The following is a 27,085-nucleotide window of genomic DNA, read 5'->3' on the forward strand; positions in this document are numbered from 1 at the left end:
GTAGAACAGATCATTCTTAAGTTGCTTCCTTTCAGAAGTTTCTTTTCCGGCTGTGCACATTTAATGGGTAATATCAAATTTGGACATTATAAAATCCCATTATTCTATTAATAATGAGCTGTAATGAGTGTGTGTATCCCAATCATGCTTTCTTTCTTAGAGTGCCTACAGGACATCTCCACCACTTCATACCTGGTCCTGAATTTTGCTCCTTTAAAAAAAACTCAGCACGTAGTCTAAAGTTTACTAAGGGTCTGTCAGAAGCTGCTGATAAGCCATTTTAAACATTTCTAGGTTTGCATAAGTTGAACTTAGGTTTTGAAATCTGCTGTTGGTATTATTGGAATCCACACTTTTATTTTTTATTTCCATTCATTTTTATAAAGCATGTCAGGAGTTGGCAAGCTACTGCCTGTAAGCTAAATCCAGCTCACTGCTCGATTTTGTAAAAAGCATTTTATTGGAATTCAGCCATGCTCATTTGTTTATATATATATATATAATCTGGCTCTTTACAGAAAAAGTGTGTTAAACTCCAAAGTAAGTACATAATGTGTACAAGTACTCAAAGTGACATTACTAGATAAACATGGTAATCCTGTAGAAGCAGAAATGCTGGTGCTGAAGTAGTCATTCATCAGCTGAGCAAGGAGGTCTGATGTGATAAGGTTGTTTTAGGAGTGTCAATGTCTTATGTTTGGAATTTAAAGTTGTAAAATAAGTCAAAGGCAAGAACCACGCCCTGGCTCCTTAGAGGGAGGCACACCTGTTTGGAAAGGAGTGGAATTTGACTCTTTGCACGCTCAAATAGTGTGGGAGCCCTTGGAGCTAAGGATGGTGTTTCCAGTACTTCACGTAACACAGCGGGGTCAGTTGAGGAGACAAATTCTGTGAACCTTGCTGACCTTGGTGGAAGCATGCTCTCAGCTGTGTCAACTAGAGAGGTGATCATGGAAATCCTAGCTAATTCACCCTCTGGAACCAGGGGTGTCCAACGTTTTGGTGTCTTTGCACCACACTGGGAAAGGAAGAGTTGTCTTGGGCCACACATTAAATACAATGGGACATGTAATCATAAAAAAGTCTCATAATGTTTTAAGCAAATTTACAATTTTGTGTTGGGCCACATTCACAGCCATCCTGGGCTGCATGGACACAACTGTGGGACACACCACACAGGTCCTTGGGAACAGAGAGGAGGCAGACTTTGAAGCCCTCCAGGATTGCCATCTCACTCTGACTTGATTCAGAGACAGTCATTCCTGCAGTAACTGATCACGTAGAGAGCTCTCCTGGGGTGCATGCGGGAGTGCTGTGTATCAGATATTATACACAAATTCTGTTTTAAATGAACTTTTATGGGGCACATACTCTGTGTCAGGTTCAGGACATAAAGCTGGGTGAAACCTGACTCTTTTCCTCCCAGCAGCTTACTGCCCACTAGGCAAACAGAAGTATAATCAGGTACATTCAATACAAGTTCTGTGGGGGGTGTAGGGCAACAGGCAAAGATGGAAAGAGAGACTGAAGCCAGAATGTGGAGGACTTGAAACAGCTTTGTTATTTACAGAGATGCTCTGATAGCAATATTGCTGGTACTCATCTCTGTGGCTCATGGGGGTTTGAGGGAATAGGAATAACTAAAGCAAGAAGACCATTAGAAGATTCTATTTAGTTGTCTAGAAGATGGGTGTTGAAGGCCTGAAGTAGGTAGAGGAATAGAGGAGAATGAATCCAAAAACCATTTCAGAGGTGGAAGAGATGGGACTTGTTTACTGGTCAGATACAGCAGGAGCAGAAAGAGAGGAAAATACCAGGAGTCCCCCTTCTCCATGGGGGTTTGTTCTAAGGCCCTCGGGTGGGTGTCTGAAACTGAACCCTGTATATACTATGTTTTATCCCATATATGAACATACATACCTATGGTAGTGTTTAATTTATAAATTAGGCACAGTATAAAGATGTTAACAATAACAAATAATAAAATAGAACAATTATAACAATATATTATTAAAAGGTGACATGAATGTGGCCTGTCTCTTCTAATAACTGATGTGATAGGCAAGATGGCTACTAAGTGACTCACGAATGGGTGGGGGACGTGTACAGCCTGGAGTCTCTGGACAAACGGATGATTTACGCCTTGGGTGGGACAAACAGACCTTAGGGGACTTCATCATGCTACTCAGAACGATGCACGATTTAGAACTCATGAATTGTTTATTTCTGGAATTTTCCATTTAATGTTTTTGGACCACGGTTGAATGCAGGTAACTGAAATTGTGTAAAACAAAACTGTGAATGAGGGGGGACTACTGTATCAAAGACAACTCTGAGGCTTTTTGCTGGAGAATTGAGTAGATGGGTCTTTTCAGTTCATCCCCTGTGTTATTCTTGCTTCTATGTTTTTGTGTTGTAATTGCGTGTTTACCTAAGTTCATTAAAGGCAGTAGTTCTCTACTTAATGTACATCTCCAGGACAGAGCAGCTTCCTCATAGATATTTGGTGAAGAGGTTAATAAGAGAATAAAGGATGAAGCAAGTGTTTGAAGCTGAGGATAATGAGTTCAGTCTTCGATAAATATCCGTGGAGCCTGAGGTACTTACGGGATATCCAGGAGGAGGTGCCTGGTAGTCTGGGGATTAGGAACAAAAACCCAGGGCAGGAGTTGATACCTGAATTGCATTGTGGTTGGGGATTCGTTTCTAGGGACTGGTGATGTCCTAAAGGTGGAATTAGGAAGGGGTGGCCCCATGAGGAGAAGTGAGGATGAAACCTGGCAGACATCAACAGTTAGGAGGTTAACGGAAGAAAAAGGACTAATTGAAAGTGTCAAAAATTATAATTATGAGAAAGGGTCAAGGGAAGGCAGTGGCCTAGAAGTGAAGGCTGGAGAAACTTTCTAGAAGGAAGGTGGCGGGCAAGGGCTGGAGGAAATCTCAGTAAGAAAAGTCTTCAGAAGTTCATTGGCTTTGGTTTTTCAGTTGTCATTGACTTTGGAAAGTATGTGAGGCATTTGAGAAACCCAAGCTTATTTCTACCATGACACCATTTATTTACATAATTGGTTGAGCAGAGAATAAAGAATATGAATAATTTTATTTGATTGATTTTCTACTTTTACAGCTGATATAGCGTGAGTTCCTGTGGGTTGGCCAGTTTTGTCATGAATCTGCAAAGGCATATGTGAACGTGTTCGCCGCTTTGCTAGCCAGTGTGTTGGCTTGGTAGCTAGTACTAATTACTCCCACACCTTATATTCTTATAGACACTTTTAGAGTCATGGTTATGCACCAAATGGAAAAAAGGCCAGTGTGGTAGGCAGAATAATGTGCCCACAAAGATTTTCACACCCAAATGCCTTATATGATAAATGAGAGTTAGGGTGTCAGATACTTTTAAGGTTGTTAATCATCTGACCTTCAAATAGGAAGATTATCCTGGATTATCTAGGTGGGTCTGATTGGGACCCAATCACAGTTGTCCTTAAATATGGAAAAGGGAGGCGGAGGAACCAATGTCAGAGTGTTGCCACGTGAGATAGACTTGACCAGCCATTGTTGGCTTTGAAGATGGAGGGACCTCGGGTCAAGCCTCCAGAAGCTGGAGTAGGCAAGAAAATGGATTCTCCCCTGGGGACTCCAGAAAGGACCACCCTCCTACCTGCACCTGGATTTTAGCCCAGTGAGGCCTGTGTCAGGCGTTTTTGCCTCCCAGAACTGTAAGATCATACTTTGCTGTTGTTTGAAGCCATTTTCAGATCATTTGTTACAGCGACAATAGAACTAATGCAGTCAACGTTCAAAGGCATACAGGATTTCAACACTCCCCTCTTAACCTGCTACTTCCCGGTTCCGAGTTCCCATTTAGTGTCTCCGGGTGATGCGTTATGAAGTTCTTTCCCTCTGCCGAGAATGTGAGCCCACATTGGCTCAAATAAGTGTTTACACCTGGATGAGGCCTGTATCTTCTTTTCGAGGCAAGTTGTTAAATGAACTGTAGCACAGAAAAAGTCATGTCGTGCTGGCAGTAGGGGGAAATGTGTGTGGCAGGACAGAAGGGGGCACCGACACTTTCTCAGAATTTCACAGTAAATCTGTCCTTGCTTCTGGCAATGTTTGTTTTGGGTGGTTGCAAGAAGGAACCACTGAAGGTAAAGTAACTGTCATTTAAAAACCTCAAAGCGTATAAAATTGGAGACTTTGTATGGGGCTAGATTTAACTTTATAAAGGCTTCTATGTTAGGATATTTACACATATTATTTGCTGTTATTAGTAGTCAAACATGTTTGGAAGCTGAGAATATTTTCCTTACTTCTGTTTTCAGCATCTTGGTAATAGATTGTGAAATTATAACATATTAGGTTCTCAGCAAGATAAAAAGGATCCTTTAGTATATCCCAGAGTCAATTTCTCTCAAATTTTAATTTCTTCTATTTATAGAACATTTGGGCAATGCATACATTTGAAAAATGACTAAGATTAAAAAAAACAGTAAGGGTTTTTTTTGTTGTTTGTTTGAGGGTTTTTTTTTTTTTTGACCACTTGGAAAAGTTAGCCAAATACTTCTCTGCTGTTTAAAAGTCTTTTACTTAATAAATATAATGGCTTGTTCCACTGACATAGCACTCTGGCGTAGGTTTTGAAGGCTAAAACTCTCTCAGTGCCCGTACTGCTCCATCTCTATCAGTGAGAGACTTTTGGTGCCAGATAAAAGAAACTTTCTCTGGTCAATTTAAGCCAAAAATGTAATTACTATAGGTAATGAAGTAGCTCATAAAGTTAAAGTAAAAATTAAAGAATTAATCTTTGAAAAGGATGGGAAGCTGATATAGATTCTAGAAGTAGTGAAATTTTTTTTATTAATTTAGGGTTTGTCTTTGGAATGGAATGACTGGACCTATTCTCCATCCTTCCATCCTTGGACAGATTCTTGGGAGAGTCAGCCTGACCTCCCACCCTGAGCCAGGGGAGGATGGCTGATGGATAGCCTAGCCAAGGCCCCATGCAGTGGGAGGGAGTGTTGTTCCTGGGAAGGAGACCAAAGCGCTGTTAGAAAAAGAAGCGGGCTGGGGGTGGGCGGGGTGCGGTGACGATGGGGAGTGGAGAACAGAGGATCTCCATTTCAGTGTTCAGTGTAGGAAGAGGTGTTTCAAGGGATTCATGGGATTATTTCATTAGAGGCAAACCTTTACCTCTTGCTGTTGTCATTCGTCCAAACAGCAAGATTTCAGCTGAGTTAAAGTTAAAGGCAGGAAGAAAGAAAGAGAGATTAGAGATAGAGATAGAGATAGGAAGGAAGGAAGGAAGGAAGGAAGGAAGGAGGGAAGGAGGGAAGGAGGAAGGAAAGAAAGAAGGGAGGAAGGGAGGGAGGGAAGGAAGAAAGAGGAAAGGACTGTAGGAAGGAAAGAGGAAAGGAAGGAAAGGAGGGAGGGAGGGAAAGATGAAAGGGAGGGAGAGAGGAAAGGCAGAAAATTAACCCTTTAATAAACTGCCATATTATGAAGTGAAATTTCCAAAGTACCCGACAACAGTGAAGCTTCGCTGGAATCACACAAACATTCTTTTTCTGCCCCATGAAAATGGATTTCTATGAGAACGATTGCAGTGAAATTCTTGGGGTTTAAAGAAAATCTTCCCTCTCAAAAAAATATGACGTGATGAAACAAAAATATCCCCCTATTTTCAGCAACAAGCCTAGTCCTTTTCTAGAAGGAATGTGCCGAGTGCACCGTCCCTGGTCTTCCTGCGAGGTCCCCCCCGTGGGATACAGTGCATATGCTCACGATGTTATGTTTGGCCCAGTCTCATGTAGGAAGTCTGACTTCACCATACAAAGCATGAGTTTGTTAGCTTGCTCTTGGTTCTTGGTGTGGGCCAAACACCATTAAGCTTTACGCTTGATTTTTGTCTTTTTAAAAAGCTTAGGGGGGAGGGGGCTGGGTGGAGGTAGACCAGGGTATAAGGGGGATAAATGGTAATGGAAAAATACAACAAAAATCAACTACTTTATAAAAGCTTAGGATTTTAGAGGACACAAATTAACTTTTGAGTCAGGTTCATGCAAGCGTTTATAACTATTACTGGAAGTTAAGTGTATGTATAGAAGCTTTGTGCTTGCAAAAAGAAAAACCCTGAGTCTGGTATTAAGTACACACGTGTTTTTGTTCCATGAGATAAGAACAGTCCATTCTCCGGTGCACTTACAGGGTTTCTGTCGGTCTTGCTGCCCTGGCTTTGGCACACGCCCCAGCGCCTTCCGTGCAGGGAAAAAGGGGCTAACTGTGAAGTTCATAACCGTGACCTCCTGCCTCTTGCTTTCTTAACCAGCATTTCTTCTCTTCAGTGTTTTTCCCGCAAAAACCTAAAGGAAATGTGAACTTCGTGTCCAACTAAGATTTTCTTTTAATGATTGTGAGAGTGTTTATTCTTATGTAGGCAATAGATGTGGGCTGTTGAGAAAAGAAAGCTGTAATGGGGCTGTAGTCACATGAATCATTTGTTCATTGTTTACAGCATGGACTGTTGATGGGTTTGAGTATTGATGAAGCATTGGCTTCACAATCCATTCCCTGGAGTGGCTCAGCGGAAGCCAGCGCCACTCTGGGTCCCGGAGAACCATCCGTGTGGTCTGAGCGTGGCCCGTGGTATCAGGGCGTGGTCCGTGTCACCGTCACTACGTTCTCCTGTAGGTTCAGGCTAGTTATTGACGACGAGCCGTAGGCTGCAAACTCAGACCACATTGAAAGAACGGTAGCTTGGGTGGAAAATGCTGTAAAGATTTCCAGTCCTTAAGCTAGGAATCCCGAATGGTGTTCACTTCTGTGCCCTCCTGGCGATGTCAGCACACCTGGGCTGCTGCCAGAATGGGCTGCCCCTCCTGGACCTGCCTAGACTGAAGCCTCCATTCTTCTTGCTCGTTTCCACGTGACGGCCCCCAGGCTCGCCAGCGCTCTTTCACTGGCTCATTCATGCAAAACTCCGCCATAAGCTTGGCCAGCGACATCTGTTTGCCCCCTGACAAGATCTGGCTCAGAAGCTGGAATATATTGTTTAAATTTATAAACATTTTTATTTTTAATTTTTTTCTATAAGTAATAAGAAGCTATCTATAAGTAGATTTTCTCCCCAAGTTCCAGACTATTGTATTTCGCCATGTATAATGTGCATGTTTTGCTCAAATTTTTGAGGGAAAAATAAGGATGCGTGTTATACATGGGTATAATGATCCCATACCATGAGTATAATAGTGGTATAATAATCCCGTGTATAACATGCACAAAAACGCGGGTGCCCAATTTCCATGGCAAAATATTGTAAGTAAAATAGTAATTGTTTCTCTGTTCACCCAAATGCTTCGGTTAGTCAACGTCCTCTTCTCTTTCCAAGTCACTGTTCTTATGGTGAATCCATCTTTGCCATAATCCAGAGAAATGTAAACTCTTCCATTCATGTCAACTGGACAATGGGAAGCTAATGTCTTTGCTGTGAATGGCCAGCATTCCCCACTGAGGGGCCACAGAGGGCAGTGAGGAAGAGAGTGCCCAAGACCGTGCCCTTCAGCGCTTACTGATGTGGGAAGGGTGGGTGGTTTCGGGGGGAGTAAATTAGTCCCCCGTCCAGCACAGCGCGGGTGCCTTCTTACCAGGGATCTCCTCCCAAAGAGACGGGGCCTTCTCTTTGAGGTCGGAGATTGTTGTCCACCAGTATTCGAACTTGGGCGAGTCTCTTAGCTTCTCCTTGGTTTCCTTCTATGTAAAATTGAGACAGAAATGTATTTTTGTGAGGATTAAATGAAAACTTGCTATCACCTACCATATGATATAAGGGGGAAGTGGAGCCAGCATTTATTGACTACTTATTACAATACATTAGATCCATTATCCCATTTAATGTCATCATCTCTCATGGGCAGAAAGTGTTGCTGTCAACTTAAAAAAATGACTTTGGAAGAAACAGTCACTTGCTTGAGGTTATTTATCTAATAAGTGACATATCTGGGAATCAAACCAATGTCCAAGCTACATACTTATTAAAAAAAAATTTACTCCCCCCTCGCTCCCCACACACTCTGTTTCCTAAAGTAAGACAGAAAGGCTGGGCCTAAAAATGGGTAGTAAGTGCCACATTTTTCTGTTAAGCATTACCTTTTATTGGGCAAACAATTTGGATCTTATATAATTTCTTTTGAAACGATGTTACATTGATGTCGAGTTCCAAAAACATGTTTTGAAGGTTGAATGGCCTACACAAAGAGTAATGTAGATCTACCCACTTTGTGAACTGTCAGAAAAGATTCAGTACACCGGGATGATTCATGACCATGTGCTGTGTAACATTCGGGAAGGTATAAATCGTGTGTGCTTTGGAAGACTAAATCCAAGTTTATACAACATAATTATCTTGTATTTGGTCTTTTTTATTTTGGTTCTTTGCAATCTTTTTCTCAAGTGTTTTTAAATGAAGATCTTATGACTATAATATGTCCAAAATAGCTTTCTCAAATGATCTTATCGTAACGAATATTGGATTACTCAAGTGAAAAACCTACAGGCATAAAACAAGTCCCACTAGAGTTGATTGTAAAAGCTCACATGATCCAAGAAGAAAAATTTATCCTTGTAACATAGTGAAAGCATTTTACAAGATTGGCTTCAATTTGCAGACTAGATTAGAGTATTAAATTCTAACCCTAAATCGTAGTCCTTTGTCATAAGGTCAGGACTGTTTGACAAGTGCTTATCTCTTGAGTAAGAAACAAATGCTCGTAGGTCTGTATAGTTTTGCAAACTGATTAATTGATTAATGGGGTTGTTGAAAGAGCATGTTTTGAGTCTGAAGAAATGTCTTGTGTATTTTGATTACATTATGCTGATGTTTCAATTTAACAAATGGCAGCTACATGTTTCAATATTTAATCATTTTTTTTTCTTTCCAGTGGCCCCACCCACACGGTTAAGATATAATGTATTATCTCAAGACAGTATACAGATTTCATGGAAGGCTCCAAGAGGGAAATTTGGTGGATACAAACTTCTTGTGTCTCCAGCTTCAGGTAAAAACCACCAACTATATTTTCTAGTGTATAGCAACATTTACATATAGGTAACTAAAAATGTGTAGTGCTAAATGTCTCTTTAAAAATCATCTGAAAGTTTTTTTCTATTAATTTAATATTTGAGCTTGAAATCTTACCTTCTAATCCAGGAAATGATGTTCCCTAAGTCAGAAGAATGACTATTGGACTTACCGTAATTCTCCTCAGGTGAAATTTCCAGGCTATCAAAAATTATTAATTCTGGCCCTGGCTGGTGTAGCTCAGTGGATTGAGCGTGGGCTGGGAACCAAAGTGTCCCAGGTTCGATTCCCAGCCAGGGTACATTCCTGGGTTGCAGGCCATAACTCCCAGCAACCACACATTGATGTTTCTGTCTCTCTCTCTCTCTCTCTCCCCTTCCCTTCCCTCCCTAAAAATAAATAAATAAAATCTTTAAAAAAAATTGTTAATTCTGTCCCTGACTGGTGTGGCCCAGTTGGTTGGAGCATCATCCCTTAAAACATAAAGGTCACAGGTTCGATTCCTGGTCAGGACACATGCCTGGATTGTGGGTTTGATCCTACTCTATACTGGAGGCAACCGATCGATGTTTCTTTCTCAAACTTCCTTTCTCTTTGGAATCAATAAATGTATTCTCAGGTAAAGATTTAAAAAAATTCTTACTTCTATTTCAATGCAGTGTGAATACTTTTGTTCTAATGACACATAAAAAATATACATCTGGATGCCCAACAGCTGTGACTGGCTGGGTACATTATGAGTAATTAACTTGATAGAATATTATTGGGCAATTATACATGAAAATTATATATAAGCTAAATGGACATCGTGAAACTAAGTGACAAATTAAAACAGAAAGAGCAAAGTTAAACAAATTTATTGATCATGAATATAACGTAGTTACATAAAAAATAGATGCTCTTTAGTATATTGGTCAGGTCTCATCTCTTCTTTCAGGATCCATTTTCACATAGCATGTAATAAATACTTAATAGTAGCATATTTATATAACATACATGTATATTTATACAAATATAATATTTTTTTCTTCTTCTTGGTGATGAAGACGTTTATATGGAGGCAGACTCCTTTCAGCTGGAGGCCTTTTCCCAACTCACTTTATCAGGCGGACAGACGCTCGGTTGTTCTTAAGTGCGGGCCTCTTACCTGAGAGCAGGTGTAGAAATCTCAAAGGAAACAAGCAGAGAGAACACCTGGCCCCTTGCTCTGTCACTAAAAAGGGACCTGCTTTTATTAACAGATATTATCCGCTGGCTCCTCAGAGGGACTTCGGGTCCAGTGCTGCCAGATGCCAGCTTCCCCCACGGTGGCCTCTCAAAGGGACTCATTTGTAGAAAGCAGTATTTATAGAAATATTTTGTTCTCAAACTCCGCTTGGTTCAGAGTTTTCATTTTGGAACATGGCCCAATTCTGAAACAACTCGGACTTCTAAAATACAGTCTGTTTTCTAAAATAAGCCATTCTGGGAAATTTAAATTGAAAAAATTCTTGTACGTTATTACGACTCTAAAGGTCAAAAGGTAAATTGCTACTATGGGGTACCGCTGAGAATCTTACATGTCTGACCTTGAAAAGTAAATTTTTCCTCCAAGTCATCAGTAGTTTGACTTTTTCTGCTGAATGGCCGATAACACCAAACCCTGAAGCACCCCGAGCAGGGACCCCTGAGAAATCGGAGAATCTTAGAAGTGCGTGGGCGGCCTCTGAACCAGGCTCGGCCTGACCCCCCAGTCCCCCCTGCCACAGCACACCCGCAAAGGAGGTCTCCAGCTCTTGCTCACACACCTCCAGTGACAAAATAAAAGCCGAGGGTGAAAACAAACGATTTCTTCACGAATACTGGGTCTGTCCCCCCCAGTGACCCAATGCCTTTCCTGCAGTGGCCCATTCAAATAAGACAGTCTTGGCCCTCTGGTATCTACATAATCAAACATAAAATCGATAGAGTAAATATAAAGGATAGTAAGTGTACATTCATAAAATGTTTGTAGACGTTTTAGCACTACAAGACGTGGTCCAATTATTGTTTATACCAGTTTTTCCGAGAGCGTATTTCATGGTATTCTGCAGGATGCTAATTGCTATTAGAAAACCAAAGAGTGTAACGATCAAATACATTCAAGAACTCCATTTTAAACAGAGTTTAAAGCTTTTTTATTGCAGGATTTTCAAAGCCTTTAAAATAATATGCTCTACACCTCTCAGAGAGGAATTCTAATACACAGTTTTCTAAGAGATATTTTTTTGTCGTAGATGAGTTGTAATTGATAGAAGTTTGTGAAACCAGATTTAACATCTTGGACACAAGTGCATTTAAGGAAATGGGTTTTGGCGATAGGAAGGTTCAGTTCTGCTTTCTTGTAGCAGGAGGCACAGATGATAACACCAAATTTCAAACTTAATGTCATTATCTTTTCTTAGAATGTAATTAAAATGTACTGTACTCTGTTATGTTTGATTAAGCCAACAAATTTCAGAGTCTTTTTGCTTTAAATTAATTTCCCTTTTCTCAGACATAGTAAACACTGCCAGAAATTGAAGAAGAAAGAAATGTATTTTTGGAACTTGGAATAAAAGATTGAGTGTTTAATCAATAGCCTTTTCAGGAAAGCCTTAGATGCCAGTCTAATTTGATGGAGAGATAATGGGGATTTGAAATCTTTTCATGAATCATGCTACCTTTTAAGTGGCCAGGTACTGAGTGGTCCCTTCAACATCCTGAGCCAGTGATGCTCAGATCCAAGATAATTTAGCTGCTAATGCTTCACGGATGATTTGGTTCATAGAAACACCACCGGAAACATTCCAGCATAGGTCATTGTATTCAGTCTGCTCATACCTTTCCCTGCACTTTTAAGTGGAATTCTTTTCTTGACACGCACACCTGATGGTGATGGCTTCCCGTCTCCTGCTCTTGTACTGTGGTCTTCCCTAGTAGGGCAAAGCACTAGGGTGTCATGATAAAAGATTTCGGTGAATGTGTTTGTATCTAATTTAGACAACTGTGTTTAAGTTGTCTGATGCTAAGAGTACAACTGACAGTGAAAAGTATGTTAAAATTAAGTGCTATGCACATAGGTACCAGGATATATACTTTTATATAAGTATATAAAAGTCTTCTTTTAAAATCTTGATTGCTGGTTAGTAAAATCTCTTGACGTACACAGTTAATGTACTTTTTGAAACTGATGCATCTTTCTGTTTTGTTATAGGTGGTAAAACCAATCAGTTGAATCTTCAGAACACTGCAACTAAAGCAATTATTCAAGGTCTTATGCCAGACCAGAATTACACCGTTCAACTTATTGCATACAATAAAGACAAAGAGAGCAAGCCGGCCCAAGGTCAATTCAGAAGTACGTATTTACAGATCTTACAGTGCCGCCATGGGGCCTGCCCCGGCTCTGGGTCTGAGTCTGTGCTGAATACAGCAACGGGGTAAAATTCTGAATTGTTTCTATTTGAAGAAATCTTAAAAGACAGTTGGTACACTCTTTCCTCAGTTCCTACTGTCACTAGTACTCTTCTGCTTTTTGCTTCACCCATTTCACTGTCCTTCAATTTTTAGTTTTCAAATACTATCCATGATACTGTCTGCTGAACCTTATTCAGACATATTATCTACCAGGCACATAATAGGTGCTCAATAAATAATGAATGAATGAATGAACAGATGATGCCTATAACCCCCCTGTAGAGTCCCTAGTAAGTGCCAGTCTAGCCTGGACAAAACCAACCTATACAGCAAGGAATTTAACTCTTTCAAAGATTTTATTTATTTATTTTTAGAGAGGGAATGGAGGGAGAAAGAGAGAGAGACAGAAACATCAATGTGCAGTTGCTGGGGGTCATGGTCTGCAACCCAGGCATGTACCCTGGCTGGGAATCGAACCTGCGTTACTTTGGTTCTCAGCTCGCACTCAATCCACTGAGCTATGCCAGCCAGGGGGAATTTAACTCTTTCCAAGAACTGGCACATCAGTTGATACGTCTTGTCGGCTGCGCCCCATGACAAACAGATTTGTGAGCACATGCAACCTGGTAAGTGTTGGAGAGAGAGATACATTAGGACTCTGTGAGGGGAGGTTCTCTCTCTGCCCCAGTAGTGGGCTGGGACGAGAGTAGGTAGGGAATGGCTTCTTATTTGAATAGTAGGTTGGGCAAACAGAGGAAGGGCAGGCATGCGGGGACAGTCTCAGCAGGGCTCTAAGATGTTTTTCTTACATTGACTTTAGAACTTGTTCACACACTTCCTCATTCTTCTGCCTTTCAGGAGATACTCATCATTCATTCATTCTTTTTTTTTTTTCATTTAAAAAATATATGCAAGGTCTGTCCAGAAGGTATCTAGCCATGTGATATGAAAAATAGAGACATTTCTTAAAGAAGATACAAGATACAAGAAACATTGTGCATAGGACAATGACGACTATCCCCTTCAAAGTAGGCACCTTGGGACCTCACACAGTTCTCCCTGCCGCCATCAGCTGCCCCAGTGTATTTTCCTGAATCTCATCAGTAGTCTGAAATCTCTTCCCTTTCAAAGGTGATTTCAGTTTTGGAAAAAGCCAGAAGTCACAGGGCCAAATCTGAACTGTAGAGGGCTGGGTGATTTGATATTTTGCCAAAAAACTCTGCATGAGACATGATGCATGAGTGAGTGCATTAGCGTGATGAAGCTTCCAATCTCCAGTTGCCCGTAGCTGCGGCCTTCTGAATCATCTGAATAGTTTCGGCAGAGGAATGTTCAAGCTTAACGCAAAATTTGATGCAGATTTGTTCCTCTACTCACTCAGTCATTTTATTTTGACGGCCACATAGTACACAGGCTCATTCAACAGCATCTGCCTCCTCCACTGAGTAGTACAGTGAAGTCGTCATTGTTCATGCAGGCGCATTCCAGTCCACCCTCTTTGTCTGCCAGGTTACATCGACGTTGTGCAATCCATTCTCACTATATTAACGATGGCTGGGCTCTTTCCCAACAGACCTTGTATTGCTGGTCGTCTGAGTTTCAGGCCCTGTTCTCGGCACTGGCACAAATCACTGCCGTTATGGACCTCGTATGCTCGTGACTAGAGACCACATCAACTTCTTCTTGGAAATGGCCTTTCAGATGTGGAGGGCACAGCTTTTCGTGTCATGAATGCAAATGAAAGGGGCCTGTCCTCTTTCATGATGGTTAACTTTCTGTGGCACTTCATTACTAAGCTAGACTCTTCAAAACAAAAAAACCCAACTTATTATTAAGGACAATTTTAAACATGATAAAAAATCAACAGCATAGTACAGTGAGCCCCTAAGTATCCATCACTCACTTCAATAATCAGCCATTCATGGCCATTCACGTTTCATCTGTTCTCCCACACCCCTACGGATTTGAAGTCAATCCTGGACATCATTTCATGTAACAAGAGCTTTTTACATCTTGCCGCCAGGATTAAATCCACAAATCTGGGAGACCACGGGTGCTAGAACTGTGTGCACAGCAAGGTGCTATCTGGATCTTTTATCTCTCCCTCTTCTTTTTTCCTTCCTGTTCTAAGAAATGTTTTATGAGACATAGTTTGTGATTTTTTTTTAATGAAAAAAGTCCTACAATTTTGTTTACCTGCTACCTCTTGAAATTCTGAACAAGGATGTTTGGTAAACCTGCCTGTTAGCAGGACATGCAAATGTTCTGAAGGTTACCTTCTTTTGAGATTTGCATTGTCCAGAAGCCCAGGGAAAGGTTTTTAATGTTATTTGCAATAGAAAACAGCCTTCTGTCTCATTTTATTGGCACTGGGCTTCAGTTTCTGGCCTCTGACATTCCTACGTGAATAAGCAAAATAACTTTTCTTAGGGCTTGTGAGAAGCAGCAAAAAGGACAAAGAGAAATGATCGTTTTACAATATTCTGAAGGTATTGTGATGGCTGATTTCACATATTCTGCTGACCGGGCAGCCTAAGAAAAAGGTCCCCTTTCACAGGTTTCCCGATAGCTCTTCACTCTCCACACTTAAAAGGACACGCCTTTGTTTTCAGCTTGCCTAGCTCTGCCGGAATAATCTTAGTGAAACACTGTAACTGGTTAGTTGGATAAATTATATGTAAGCTTATATTTTTCGGCTATGTTATTTTTATTGGCAGGGTAGAGAGATTCGTTCTTCTCAAATAACAGTTTGTAAGAATGAATTATTAAAATAACTTTGGATGGCTTCCCTTTCCATTTTGCATTTCAGTTACATTTTTGCTCCCTCTGAGAGGGAGCTCAAGCCGGGTCTCCCGTCTCTGGAGAACTTCCATGGTAGGACCCAGGAAAACGATGATCCAGACCAGTGCTGTGAACATAGGCTTGCAGTTGTGTAGGGAATTGAGTTTTTCCTCAGTCTACCTTCTGATGCAGGGAAGCCAGAGAAACAGCCTTTGGGTTTTGAAGACAGAAAGGCATGTCTGATCTGCCTGGATGCTGTGATTCCAAATCTGCTGTGTGGGTTTGGCCAAGCAAGTCAGCCGCGTGTAGCCCTGGTGTCTTCATCTGCAAATGGGCGTGATGACACGTCCCTGTGATGGTGTGGGTTTGCTCGTTTCAGCCACTTCACCTGAGATAGTCTGTTTTCTGCTGATTTCCCCTTGTGTGAGGGAGACAGCAGTTTTTTGGTGACATATGTGTTACATCTCAGGTGTGAGCTAGGGGCCCGGTTCAAGGTGACTGTTCTTTATTCTTCTTCATTGGTTGACTGGTCGATGGCCCTGTTTTGGCAAACTCCCTTTTCAGCCACCATTTTCCTCTTTGGAATGACATTTCCCTTATCTCCGCCTGCAAAATCTGGCTCGTCTTTCAAAGTCTGGCTCAAGTGTCGTTTTCCCAGTGAAGTTTCCCAAGTCTCTGGAATCATTCTTTTTCAGACGTATTGCTATTTTTAGCATTGCTCAGCACAATTTTCCTCACAGGAAAGTCGCAGACTTTTTTCTTTTTACACAGGATGTAGGCAGTTTGAGGTCATGACCTGTGCATGGGTGGGATTGAAGATGAAGATTTGGAAATTATCCAAGGGCGGGTGAGAATTAAAATTCTGAGATGGTAAAATTATAGGTGGGGCATATGGAGATGCAGGGCCAGTTTCGTGTATGATCATGTTTTAGGAATGGAAACAGGAAAAGGACCCGAAGAATAAGAATGCTCAGGAAGGGTCAGAGGAACACAGGCGAACCCAGGAGGAAGACTCTGTGGAACCCGAGTAAAGAAGAACCAAAAGGAGGGGTGTTCCCTAGGACCTGCCGGTACCCTAGCTGGGTGTCTATCGGAAGAAGACAAAAACACTAATTCTGAAACATATGCACCCCTGCATCCATTTTAGTATTATTCATAATAGCCAAGATCTGGAAGCAACCTAAGTGTCCACTGATAGATAAATGGATAAAGAACACACACACCTTTCCCTTTGCCAACCACCATACTGTCGTATGTGTCTGTGAGGTGTTTTTTCCCTTGACCCCCTCCCTTTTTTACAGCCAGCCCCCAAACCCCTCCCCTCTGACAGCCGTCTGTTCTCTGTATCTGAGTCTGCTTCTATTTTGTTTGTTAATTTATTTTGTTTATTAGATTCCATATATGAGTGAAATCAATAGTATTTGTCTTTCTCTGACTGTCTCATTTCACTAAGCATAATACTCTCCAGGTCCATCCAGGCTGTTGCAAAGGGTAAGGTTTTCTTCCTATTGAAGGCTGAGTAGTATTCCATTGTGTAAATGTACCACAGGGCTTTTACCCACTCATTTACTGATGGGCACTTAGGCTGCTTCCAGATCTTGGCTATTGTAAATACTGCTGCACTGAACACAGGGGTGCGTGTATTTTTTCAAATCAGTGTTTCAGGTTTCTTCAGATATATTCCCAGAAGTGGAATCCCTGGGTCATAAGGCAGTTCCCTTTTTAATTTTTTTAAAGCAATTCCACATTGATTTCCAGAGTTGCCGCACCAACCTGCATTCCCACCAGCAGTGCACTAGGGCTCCCTATCTCCACATCCTCGCCAACACTTGTTTGTTGAGTTACTGATGATAGCCATTCTGACAGGAGTACAGTGATAGCTGATTGCCATTTTGATTTGCATTTCTATGATGATTAAAGATGTTGAGCATCGTTTCATGTATCTATTGGCCATCTGTATGTCCTCTTTGGAGAAGTGTTTATTTAGGACCTTTTGCCTGTTTTTTTTTAATGGATTATTTGGTTTTTGGTGTTGTTTTAGAAATTCTTTACACATTTTGAATATTAACCCCTTATTAGGTGTTCTTCCATTTGGTGGGTTGCTTTTTAATTTTGTTGAGGATTTTCTTTGCTGTGCAAAAACTTTTTAGTTTGATGTAGTCCCATTTATTTATTTTTCCTTTTGTTTCCCTTGCCCAAGGAAATACATCAGAAAAAAATATTGCTACATGAAATGTCCAATATTTTACTGTCTATGTTTTCTTCTAGGATTTTTATGGTTTTGAGTCTAACATTTAAGTCTTTAATCCATTTTGAGTTTATTCTTGTGTATGGTGGTCTTAAGAAGGTGGTCTTGTTTTATTTTTGTATGTATCTGTCCAATTTTCCCAACAACATTTATTGAATAGACTGTCTTTACCCCATTGAATATTCTTGCCTCCTTTGTCAAATATTAATTGACCATAAAGGTGTGGTTATTTCGGGGCTCTCTATTCTGTTCCATTGATCTATATGTTTTTATGTTCAGTGCCATACTGTTTTGATTACTGTGGCCTTGTAGTATAGTTTGTTATCAGGTAGCGTGATTGCTCCCACTTGTTCCTTCTCAAGATTGCTGTGTCTATTGGGGATCTTGTGTGGTTCTATATAAACTCTTGTAATATTTGTTCTGCTTCTGTGAACTATGCCATTGGTATCTTGATAGAAATTGCTTTGAATCTACAGGTTGCTTGGTTGTATGGACATTTTAATGATGTTAATTCTTCCTATCCATGAACATGGTATGTGATTCTTCTTATTTGAATCTTCTTCTGTTTCTTTCATCAGAAGACATGGAAGGTTTTTAAGGAAAGGAATAATAGAACTTCAGTGAATCAACCTTGGCAGATGGCAAATCTCTAACCCTTTTAGCAAAGGGATGAAAACCACTAGAAAGGAGAAGAGGAGAGGATGAAAAAGACAAGATTAATGGAGCAATCTTTTAGAGAAGGCAGGAAGGATGTTTCAGAGGACATCACTGCTTCCTTGCAAAGCCCACCCTCCCATAAATTTGATTTTCATGAAGTGAATGCAACAACATAATGGAATATCTTGCCATAGGATCACTTTTGCTTTTTCATGGGGCATTTTATTTGTTCCAAAAGCATTGCCAGTTGGTGGTGGTCAACTGACTCAAACAACTTAAGGTACCAGCAGTGTTTCAGCAATAAAAGGACCACTAATGAAGCCCATTGGTATGAATGGCTTAAAGGACCGAGGGGCATTTTTGGTCCCAGAATATTTCATAATGCAAGTGATAAAGAAATACGACAGTGTATTACAAGAAAAACTTTGTTTCTATGTTTGAAAGGAAAATAATATGGGATTCTCCACTTTCTATTGCAGATAGACCAACTCCAAATGAGAATAGTTCTGGCTAAGACTTTCTAGAGCCGGGGCTTACTCATAGGTCTTATCAAAGGCCTGAAGATATGGCTTAAATCCTGTGCCAACACTTTCCGGTTTTATGAGATATTTTTTAGTTACTTAGCCCCTTGGTCCTTCATTCTTTCATGTATGAAAATCATGCTCATTTTACAGCAGTTTTGAAGAATTAAACTTATTTGCTCTATCTGCCCACAATGAGTACTTGACTAAAATAAATTCTTAAGGGTCTTCCACACCTTCTCATGACAAGGCAGCAACACATGCACCAAAAAATGAGCAGTTTTAATCTTTGGGAATGAGATTCTACCATGGAGCTAGTTTCTATCTACTTAGTGGTACTCTCAATCCTTGTGAGGATTGTAGCAAAAGTCATTGAATATTTTCTTTTAGACTTTAACATAACATGTTGCTGTATTTCTCCTTTTCTTCCAGTTAAAGATTTGGAAAAAAGAAAGGATCCAAAGCCCAGGGTCAAGGTGGACAAAGGAAATGGTAATAAACCATCTGTACCGGAAGGTCAGTTTTTAAAACAAATTTTTTCGATATGCTTATTTTGGAGGTTGAGTTGTTTTAGTGACACTGGCGATGTGCATGCGCATGGCTTGGGTCCCATCAGAGATAGGATCTAACGTGCAAATCTTCCTGGGCCCCGTGTGACTCCCCCTTCCGTCCTCACACATAATAACTGTCAGCGCCTCCCTCCCCCTTACTCTCCCATCTTCAATACATCACCAAGTCTAGTGAATTTATTTTCTGTGGAAACACGGACAGAATCTGTTCATTTCTTTCCGTGTCTACTGCCAGTACTCAGCTAAGGTTCCATTTCTTTCTTGGCATATAGTTTTTGCTTGTTTTTTGGTGTTTTTTTTTTTAAAGAAAAGCCTCAATGAGTTCTCTACCCAGAAATCAGAGCAATCTTTTCAAAATAAATCTCACCCTGTGCTCTCCCCACACACACACCTTAAAACCCCTTCGATAGCTTCTTATTGCTCTTAGAATAAAGGCCAGAATCCTTAGCAAGACTTCTAAGACCCCTCAGTGTCTCACAAGTAAACTACCTTCCTCTCCTTCCTCATCTAACAACTCAGTGTTTCTACCCACTGGCCTTCTTTCAAATTCTTTAAAGGTCATGGTCTCTCCCATACAAAGTCGTAGCACCTGCTGTGCCCTCTGCACAGAACGAACATTCTCCCACATCCCCACTCTGCTTAGGTATCTGTGTTTTCCTTTCAAAGCTCAGTTCAATCACGATTTTCCCCTAAACCTTTCCTAAGTTTCTTTTCTCTTACAGGCCCTCATGTGACAACTCACTTTCCTTCACAGCCTTTGTCGTAGTTATCATTTTACATTTACTTACAATTTGAGTGGTGGCCTTCCCCCCTAGACTGGCAGTTCCAAGAGATCAAGGATTTTGCCCATCTTTGCTCCTCATTCACTCTTCAATATCTGGCTGTTCCTGATATATAACAAATGTGCAGTTAATATTTACTGAACAGAAAGACAAATACATGGTCTGTGAAAAACGTCACCTACTAATAGCTAAAAAAAATACAGCCACCCATCCATTGGCCTGTGTTTCTTTTCACCCTGTAGCATGAATTTTCAGCCACTTCTCTATGGATATACAATCACAGGTACAGTCTTCCACATGGTGTTTCTTGTTCCATGCATCGCGTCGTCACTTTAAGAACTTCCCATGCTATTGCATACGGGAGGCCACATAGCCTGGGGCGCACTGCTTGAGCATTGCTTTGCCTGCCCGAATTAAAAGCCTGCTTTTGCCACTTTGAAGCTTGGGGGATTTATATTGATTGCCCCAATCTCTATGTCTCTGTTCCTTCATCTGTAAAAATTGGATTTTAAAAATGATCTCTTAGGGAGGTGGAGGAGGGATAGGGGGATAAATAGTGATGGAGGGAGACTTGACCTGGGGAGGTGAGCACACACTACAGTGTACAGATGATGTGACATGGAATTGTGCACCTGGAACCTGTATAATTTTGTCAACCAGCGTCACCTCAATGAATTCAATGAAAAGGAAAAAAAAATAAAATTAAAACGACCTTTAACATTCTCTTTACTTTAATTGGTGATTTTAGTCTATTCTAACTCTTGACATTACAGACATTTGGATTTGCCATTTATTTTGTGCTTTCTAGTAATCTTCATTTTCCCTACACTTCCCCTGCCGTGGGCCTTATTTATTTAGAATTGATGAAGTTTTAAAAAATACGTTTTCCCTCTACTAAACTACAAGGTTTTCAATCCTTTTGTAATTTTTGTAGGACTATAATTAAAATTTTAATATGCAAAACTGAACCAAAGTCTGTAACTAATCAATATTTGTACCATTTCTCAACCAATACAAAATTTTATAAAACTCATTCCCTTTTCTATATTTTGTATAATTCATAAAATATACATGAATGTTAATTTATTTTTGTCTCTTCAAGGTATTCTATTGATAACTATTATATTAACTGTCATTGTTCAGATTTTCTCACGTTTCTACATTTCTTTGCTCCTCTTCCCATCTTGTATCTCTGACCTTCTGTTTGTGTTCATTTTCCTTTAGAGAAGATCCGTGCTGGTCAACTCAACCTTAGTCATACGAAAATATATTCACCCTCACTCACTGTTGGAGAACTAGCTGGGTACGAGGTTGGGAGAGCTGTTGTCTCTAGTCATTTCGAACATACCTCACTCCCTTCCATCTCCCGTTTCTGACAAGTCTGTTGTCAGTCTCAACGTTGCTCCTTTTCAGCAGTAACGTTTTTGACTTGTAAACTCCTGGTTAGTATGAAGTCTTCCCCTTGCAATAAAAAAAAGTAATTTGTAAAGAGGTATTTTGAGATGTGTAGATATTGCTTCTCTCATTAAAATTTGACCCACTGGGTTTAAAATCCATTGATGATTCTTGCCTGATTCAGTTACTACTATAATGTTTCTCAAATGAGTATTTTTCTAGCTCCATTGTTAATTTTACATTTATTAGTTGGCATTCTGCTGTAAGGGAGATCTTTCCCTTCTCCCACATTTATTTGTTTGTTTACATCAGTATGGACCCATGCATTCCTGTTTTATATGATGGATTGTAATTCATTACTATCGTTATTTATTTTAATGCCCAGATTGTTCCAGATTTACTCAGTGGGAGCTGTTTTAAGCTGTCCACTGTGCTCTTTCATATATCCCCATAAGTCTTTATTTTTTTCTACTTTCTGGCACGAATCTTATATTCCACACTCTTTTTACACTTTTTCTGCTATATCCTGAAATTAACCATTTCCTCAAGGAAACAATTCCTTAAAGAAACAAGAGTTCTATTTCTTTTCATGAAAAATGATATTTAGAAACCAAGATGTGGGGACCGATGAGCTTATTGCTTTTGGGTTGTCATTGCTTCTCAATACTTAGCTCAAAGGACATGTACCTCCCCCCGCCATACACCTTATTTATCTATTTACCTATCTGTTACTTATCTTATTGTATCTTGAGTCTATCTTATCAAGGTTCATTATAGTCCCCCTCTTTTCTATATTTATAACTCTCTTTTCAAGAGAGTTGGAAAACGTGACTCACAGTATCTTACATGTAGTAGCTATTAATATGCTAAATTATACAAATAGTTTTAGAATTGCTGTTCTATAGACTCTGCAAAAAATCTATTAAGTGTTCAACATTTGCCTTTAGTGAAGAGTATATACATATTTTATCCACTCAGCTTTATTCACCCCTTCTTAATAACCAAATGCATTAGTTTCTTACTTATCTTTCCTATGTTTCTGTTTTGAAACAATCAGTTTGTAAATTTTTTTATGGAGGATTTTATATGTGAGTTCTCAGCGGAGTTCTGGTTTCACATGCCTTGCCATGCAGTGCTTAAAGAATGGCACTCACAATGAAATCTTTCACCCATCCATGGGTTATAGAGGGCCCAGGCCTTAGCTGTAGCTAGATATCCCTAAAATATCCTAAGGTCTCCCTTTTTCCCCCCTGACGCACTTTCCTCTTGCCCTTCTAAAACCTAAGATTGAACAAAATTAATTAACAACAGGTCCAATAGAAAGGTAAGCGTATTGTTGACAAATGCTAATGAACACCCAGAGAAGGACCAGTCGTTCAGCAGTTCATTTGTGTTACTCACTAAACACGTGTTCCTGGAGGGGACTGTCAGGTGGGAGCTGTTGCAAGGTGTTTATCGCAGTGATCGGGACCTCAGCGAAGGCAAACACTTGCAGGAGGTTTTGTGGGGAGAAAAAGGTGGCTTTTCTTTTAAGTGAGGACTCCCATGAGGGCATGGGTGGTGTGGGAGAGTTGTCTTAAGGAGGAAGTTGTAAGCTGTGGTGACAATCCAGGCCCCAGTTAGGGCTCCCAGGAGGTGGAGGGGGAGCGTTAATGGGGGGGGGCAAAAAGACCTTCACCACCTGAGCCTTAAAACACCACTGTAGCCCTTCTTGTAAAATGTGGTAGTCCCATCATTTGCATTTAACTATGCCGTTCTTTGTGTTCCCTGCATCCCACAATTTTTCATACAAGAGCCTACACTGATTGTGGCTAAGATACAATCAGACATATTTCACATATTTGAGGATTTTAGTTGAAACACAAAGAGCTAAGAACCGTAAGAGAAGTTGCTATGCAGTTAAATAGTTACTTGTTTTCAATCTACTGCACATGTTTCTTCAATAATCCCAAACAAACTCCCCAACAAAAGTGGTATTTGCCTTTGAGCATAATATTGGCATATTTGCATCAATACATTTCTCTTTTGTTGCCCAAACAGATTTCTCCTGATATTTTTGGTGTTTGCATAAGAAAAAAAGAATGCAAAATCAGATTGAAAAGGATGGAGGCAGAGAGGAAAAGTAGCCTAGGGTTTTCCTTTTATTTTTGATCTTAATAAATTTTTTTAAGATTTTATTTATTTATTTTTAGAGAGGGAAGGGAGGGAGAAAGAGAGAGAGAGAGAAACCTCAATGTGCAGTTGCTGGGGGCCTTGGCCTGCAACCCAGGCATGTGCCCTGACTGGGAATTGAACCTGCGATGCTTTGATTCACAGCCCGCGCTCGGTCCACTGAGCTACGCCAGCCAGGGCCAAATTTTCAATTAAGATCTCTGGCCCTCTTATTTTTTTGTAATGGAGTATTTATTTATTTATTTAAATTTTCTAAAATGAGCAGATGAATGGAGAATCCCAATGTTCTCTTTTTCTGGGAGGAAAAAGAGATGAGCTGAAGTTATTCTTTTAAGGGTTTAGCAAGCAATGGCCCTACTTCCTCCTTCTCCTTATTCTCTTTATTGTTATACCTGCTATTATAGACAGCTGATGTGGTGCTCCAGGAACAGCACTAGGGTGGGCTGGAATATCCCTGCTCATCAGCACAGGAGGTCCCTCTTCAGATGCCTGTGTGCTGAGCTGGGGAGAAGTCTCTTGGAGAGTTCACCCCATGGGCCTGTGCCACATTCAGATGACACATTCAAGTTAGACCTTCAAATCCACACTCTTTAAATGCTCTGGGATCCTTCCATGCAAGAAGTTAATATAAAAGTTACTCAGAGCTGGCACAAGTAGGATGCCCGGCTGAAGCAAACGTGAAATCATATCTGAGGCACATGTGCTTAGCTCCAGTTCTAGATTGTCACCGATAAAATAATGCCACGGAAGAGGTCCTAATCCAAACTTTTGAAACAGAAGTAAACTATGTCCCTGAGTAAGAGTTGGAAGACACCAAAATGGTGGCCTCAGAATCCATGAATTTTATTTATGGAGTGATCACATGAACCCTGTAAAACAAACGGCAATACTACTAAAGTCACAGAAAATATTCAAAAGAAGAGGTGGAAGGAATGAGAGCCTATGAAAAAGAATGGGTAGATCTGAAATGGCACCAAGTGGAACAAATGAAGCTCTGAAGAGCATAAATAAAAAGACAGGCACCCCCAGAAAAATGTCAGTGAAACAGTAGAACACGGAAGTCAAAGATAAGATTTTACAAGACAAAATGGGAACAAAGAGGAATGAAAGTAGTTGTTGAAGCCATTTCTAAATAATGGAGTTCTGGCTATGTGTAACTCCCTGTTCTTCAAACCATTGTTTTTCAGATGATGTTAATTATTTCAATTCATTAATTAAAATAAAAGGCTGAGAAGTTCAGCACGCTCCATAAACTGGTGACATGTGTTTAAGGAGGAAAAAAAATTTATTAATTTATAAAGAAAGGCTGAGAAACCCCGAACAGATCCAAGCAAGTAACACAAAAGCTCTGATACAATGCTGGTCCTGTTTCTCCTCACTTCTGTCCCCCAAACATTCTGCAGCATTTCACAGAAGCATGGAGCAACCGCAAAGACAGTCTACCTCGCCCAAGGCATCAGACGCGCTGTAGCTCCCTGGGGTCTGAGTAATAGGGTTGGTTACTCAGAGAAAAAAAAACAGAGCGTGGTTATGAATTACTTTCCAGCCCAAAGTTTAAGAGAATAAAAACTCACATTTTCATTAGGATATTTTATTTTTTCCGATATTGGACTTCCCTTTGTCTTCAGATTTTCCCTTGTTACTTATTGAGATCAGCGTGGTTTAGTATGCAGCACACAGGTCTTCTGTTCAAACGTCTCTTGGAATGAAATCTCCCCTTGCTTTCTACCTACCTGTACAACCTTAAGCACGTTAACTTCTCCAAGTCCCAGTTTCCTCCTTCTGAAAATGAGTGTAATAGTCAAAATGAGCATGCTGGGCAGTGAGGACTAAATGCTAGCATGTGCGTGATGGCATTTAATCCTCGCCACCCCTGTACCTGGGACACAGTAGGCACTAAGGGCTGTCGGTTTCCACCATCTTTTCCCTCTTCTTTTTAAAGAAATGCCTTATTTCAAGGAGCAAATACTAGCACACAGGACACAGCAGTGTCTTACCGTATCAGTAGCTATTTGTTGAGTATTTGGAGTTGGCATGTTTTAGACTCCAGGAGTAAGGTTCAGAGGGCCTTGGAGAAGATGAACGACAAATATTTTGTTATAAAAAATGCAGAAGTAGATTTCTGTTTTTACCTTGACGTGAGAAAAATTTATGTTTTCAGGAATTAAAAAAAAAAACAAAACCTGGAGACAAAATCAGTCATTCCGAAAATAATCATTGAACACTCACAACAGCATTATACCTGTGTATGAAATGATCAGATTGCCCTGAGGGCAAGGTGGGTAGGAGTCTCCTAGCAATAGGCCTCCAGGTTTCTCTTGCTACTCATCCCCCTACCTCTCTTGCTAAGACAGTTTTAAAGGATTTTGACTTCTTTTCTGTTGACCTCCAGCAAATGTTATTTTTTCTTAACCTGTGAATTCGCCAGTGGTAAGAAATTGCAGCTCTGCCTTATGTAAGTTTTCAAATGTCCTCATTTTTTATTTATTATTGTTCAAGCACATTTGTCTTTTTTCTTCACCCCACCCCACAAATGTCCTCATTTTCTAAAGCACTTGTAGCACATCTTGTTTTCTTTTAAATCAGATACTTATCAACTAGGAGCAGTGCTATAGATTTTGGCAGAGTCTGTCCCCTGTGGGTATGCTTGGGCTTGTCTGATTGATACCTTTCTTCTTGTCTAAGAATTTTCTGTTAAGCATCTTGCTCCTGTACCTGCAGGGCTGACTGTTGGTGTCAAACTGAGCAGGTGATTCAGCTTTAAACATTGCAAAATATCAGGATCTGGTTGTTATTGATAAATTGGAATAACAGGGATGATTTTGTTGCTTTTTTTTTTCCCTAGAAAATGACCTTGAACAATCAAGGTAAATGCATGGTCGAAACATGTAGTACTGTGTACAGAGCTGAAAATAATTATGAATGCAATACCCTGGCTCCTGAGACGAGGAAGTTTTATTTTTAAACAGCAAGGGTTACTGCTATCCTCTCTTGGGTTAGTATTAGGATAATCAGGAAATAAGCAGGGAATTGTAAAAATCAAATTTTAGAGCAAACTTTAATATAAAAGTATTTAAACAGGACCATGTATTTTCAAAGGAAGTGAAATCCATTTTAGATATGTTACATTGTGGTGGGCAGAGGTTAGAGAGGGTAGACAGGAAGAGATGGTAAAGGGGGAGTGATAAAAAATTAAGTCAAAAGTCTCAGGTAACGTTTGGGGGAAGAAGAGGAATTGCATTATGATGAAGTGAGAAATAAATACGGTACAACCAAGTGGAGTTGAATTATGGAGAGTTTTAAAGAGCCCAGTGAACAGTTTAGTCTTAACTTGGTCGGTGGGGGAGGGAAGGAATAATCCTAACATTTAGAGTTGGAAGGCACTTTGAGAGCCACGCAGTTCAATCAGTTGAGAAGATGATGGAGGCTCTTCAACTTTGCCGTCAAGGGTTGATCAGCGTCTG

General features: G+C 40.3%; 1 protein-coding gene across 4 annotated transcripts in view; it reads left to right on the top strand.

The window, feature by feature from the left end:
* The window catches only part of COL14A1 (collagen type XIV alpha 1 chain), a 195,185-nt gene that overhangs the window by 18,038 nt on the left and 150,062 nt on the right, over positions 1-27,085 (top strand). For all 4 annotated transcript variants that reach the window (XM_045861220.1, XM_045861219.1, XM_045861221.1 and 1 more), the window contains 3 exons: positions 8,940-9,056; positions 12,294-12,437; positions 19,136-19,219. In XM_045861220.1, coding sequence (XP_045717176.1) covers positions 8,940-9,056; positions 12,294-12,437; positions 19,136-19,219 — 345 coding nt within the window. The remainder of the gene's footprint in view (positions 1-8,939; positions 9,057-12,293; positions 12,438-19,135; positions 19,220-27,085) is intronic.

The sequence above is a fragment of the Phyllostomus hastatus genome, unplaced genomic scaffold (assembly GCF_019186645.2).
Source record: "Phyllostomus hastatus isolate PE091 unplaced genomic scaffold, TTU_PhHast_1.1 phas_scaffold_21, whole genome shotgun sequence".
Taxonomy (NCBI): domain Eukaryota; kingdom Metazoa; phylum Chordata; class Mammalia; order Chiroptera; family Phyllostomidae; genus Phyllostomus; species Phyllostomus hastatus.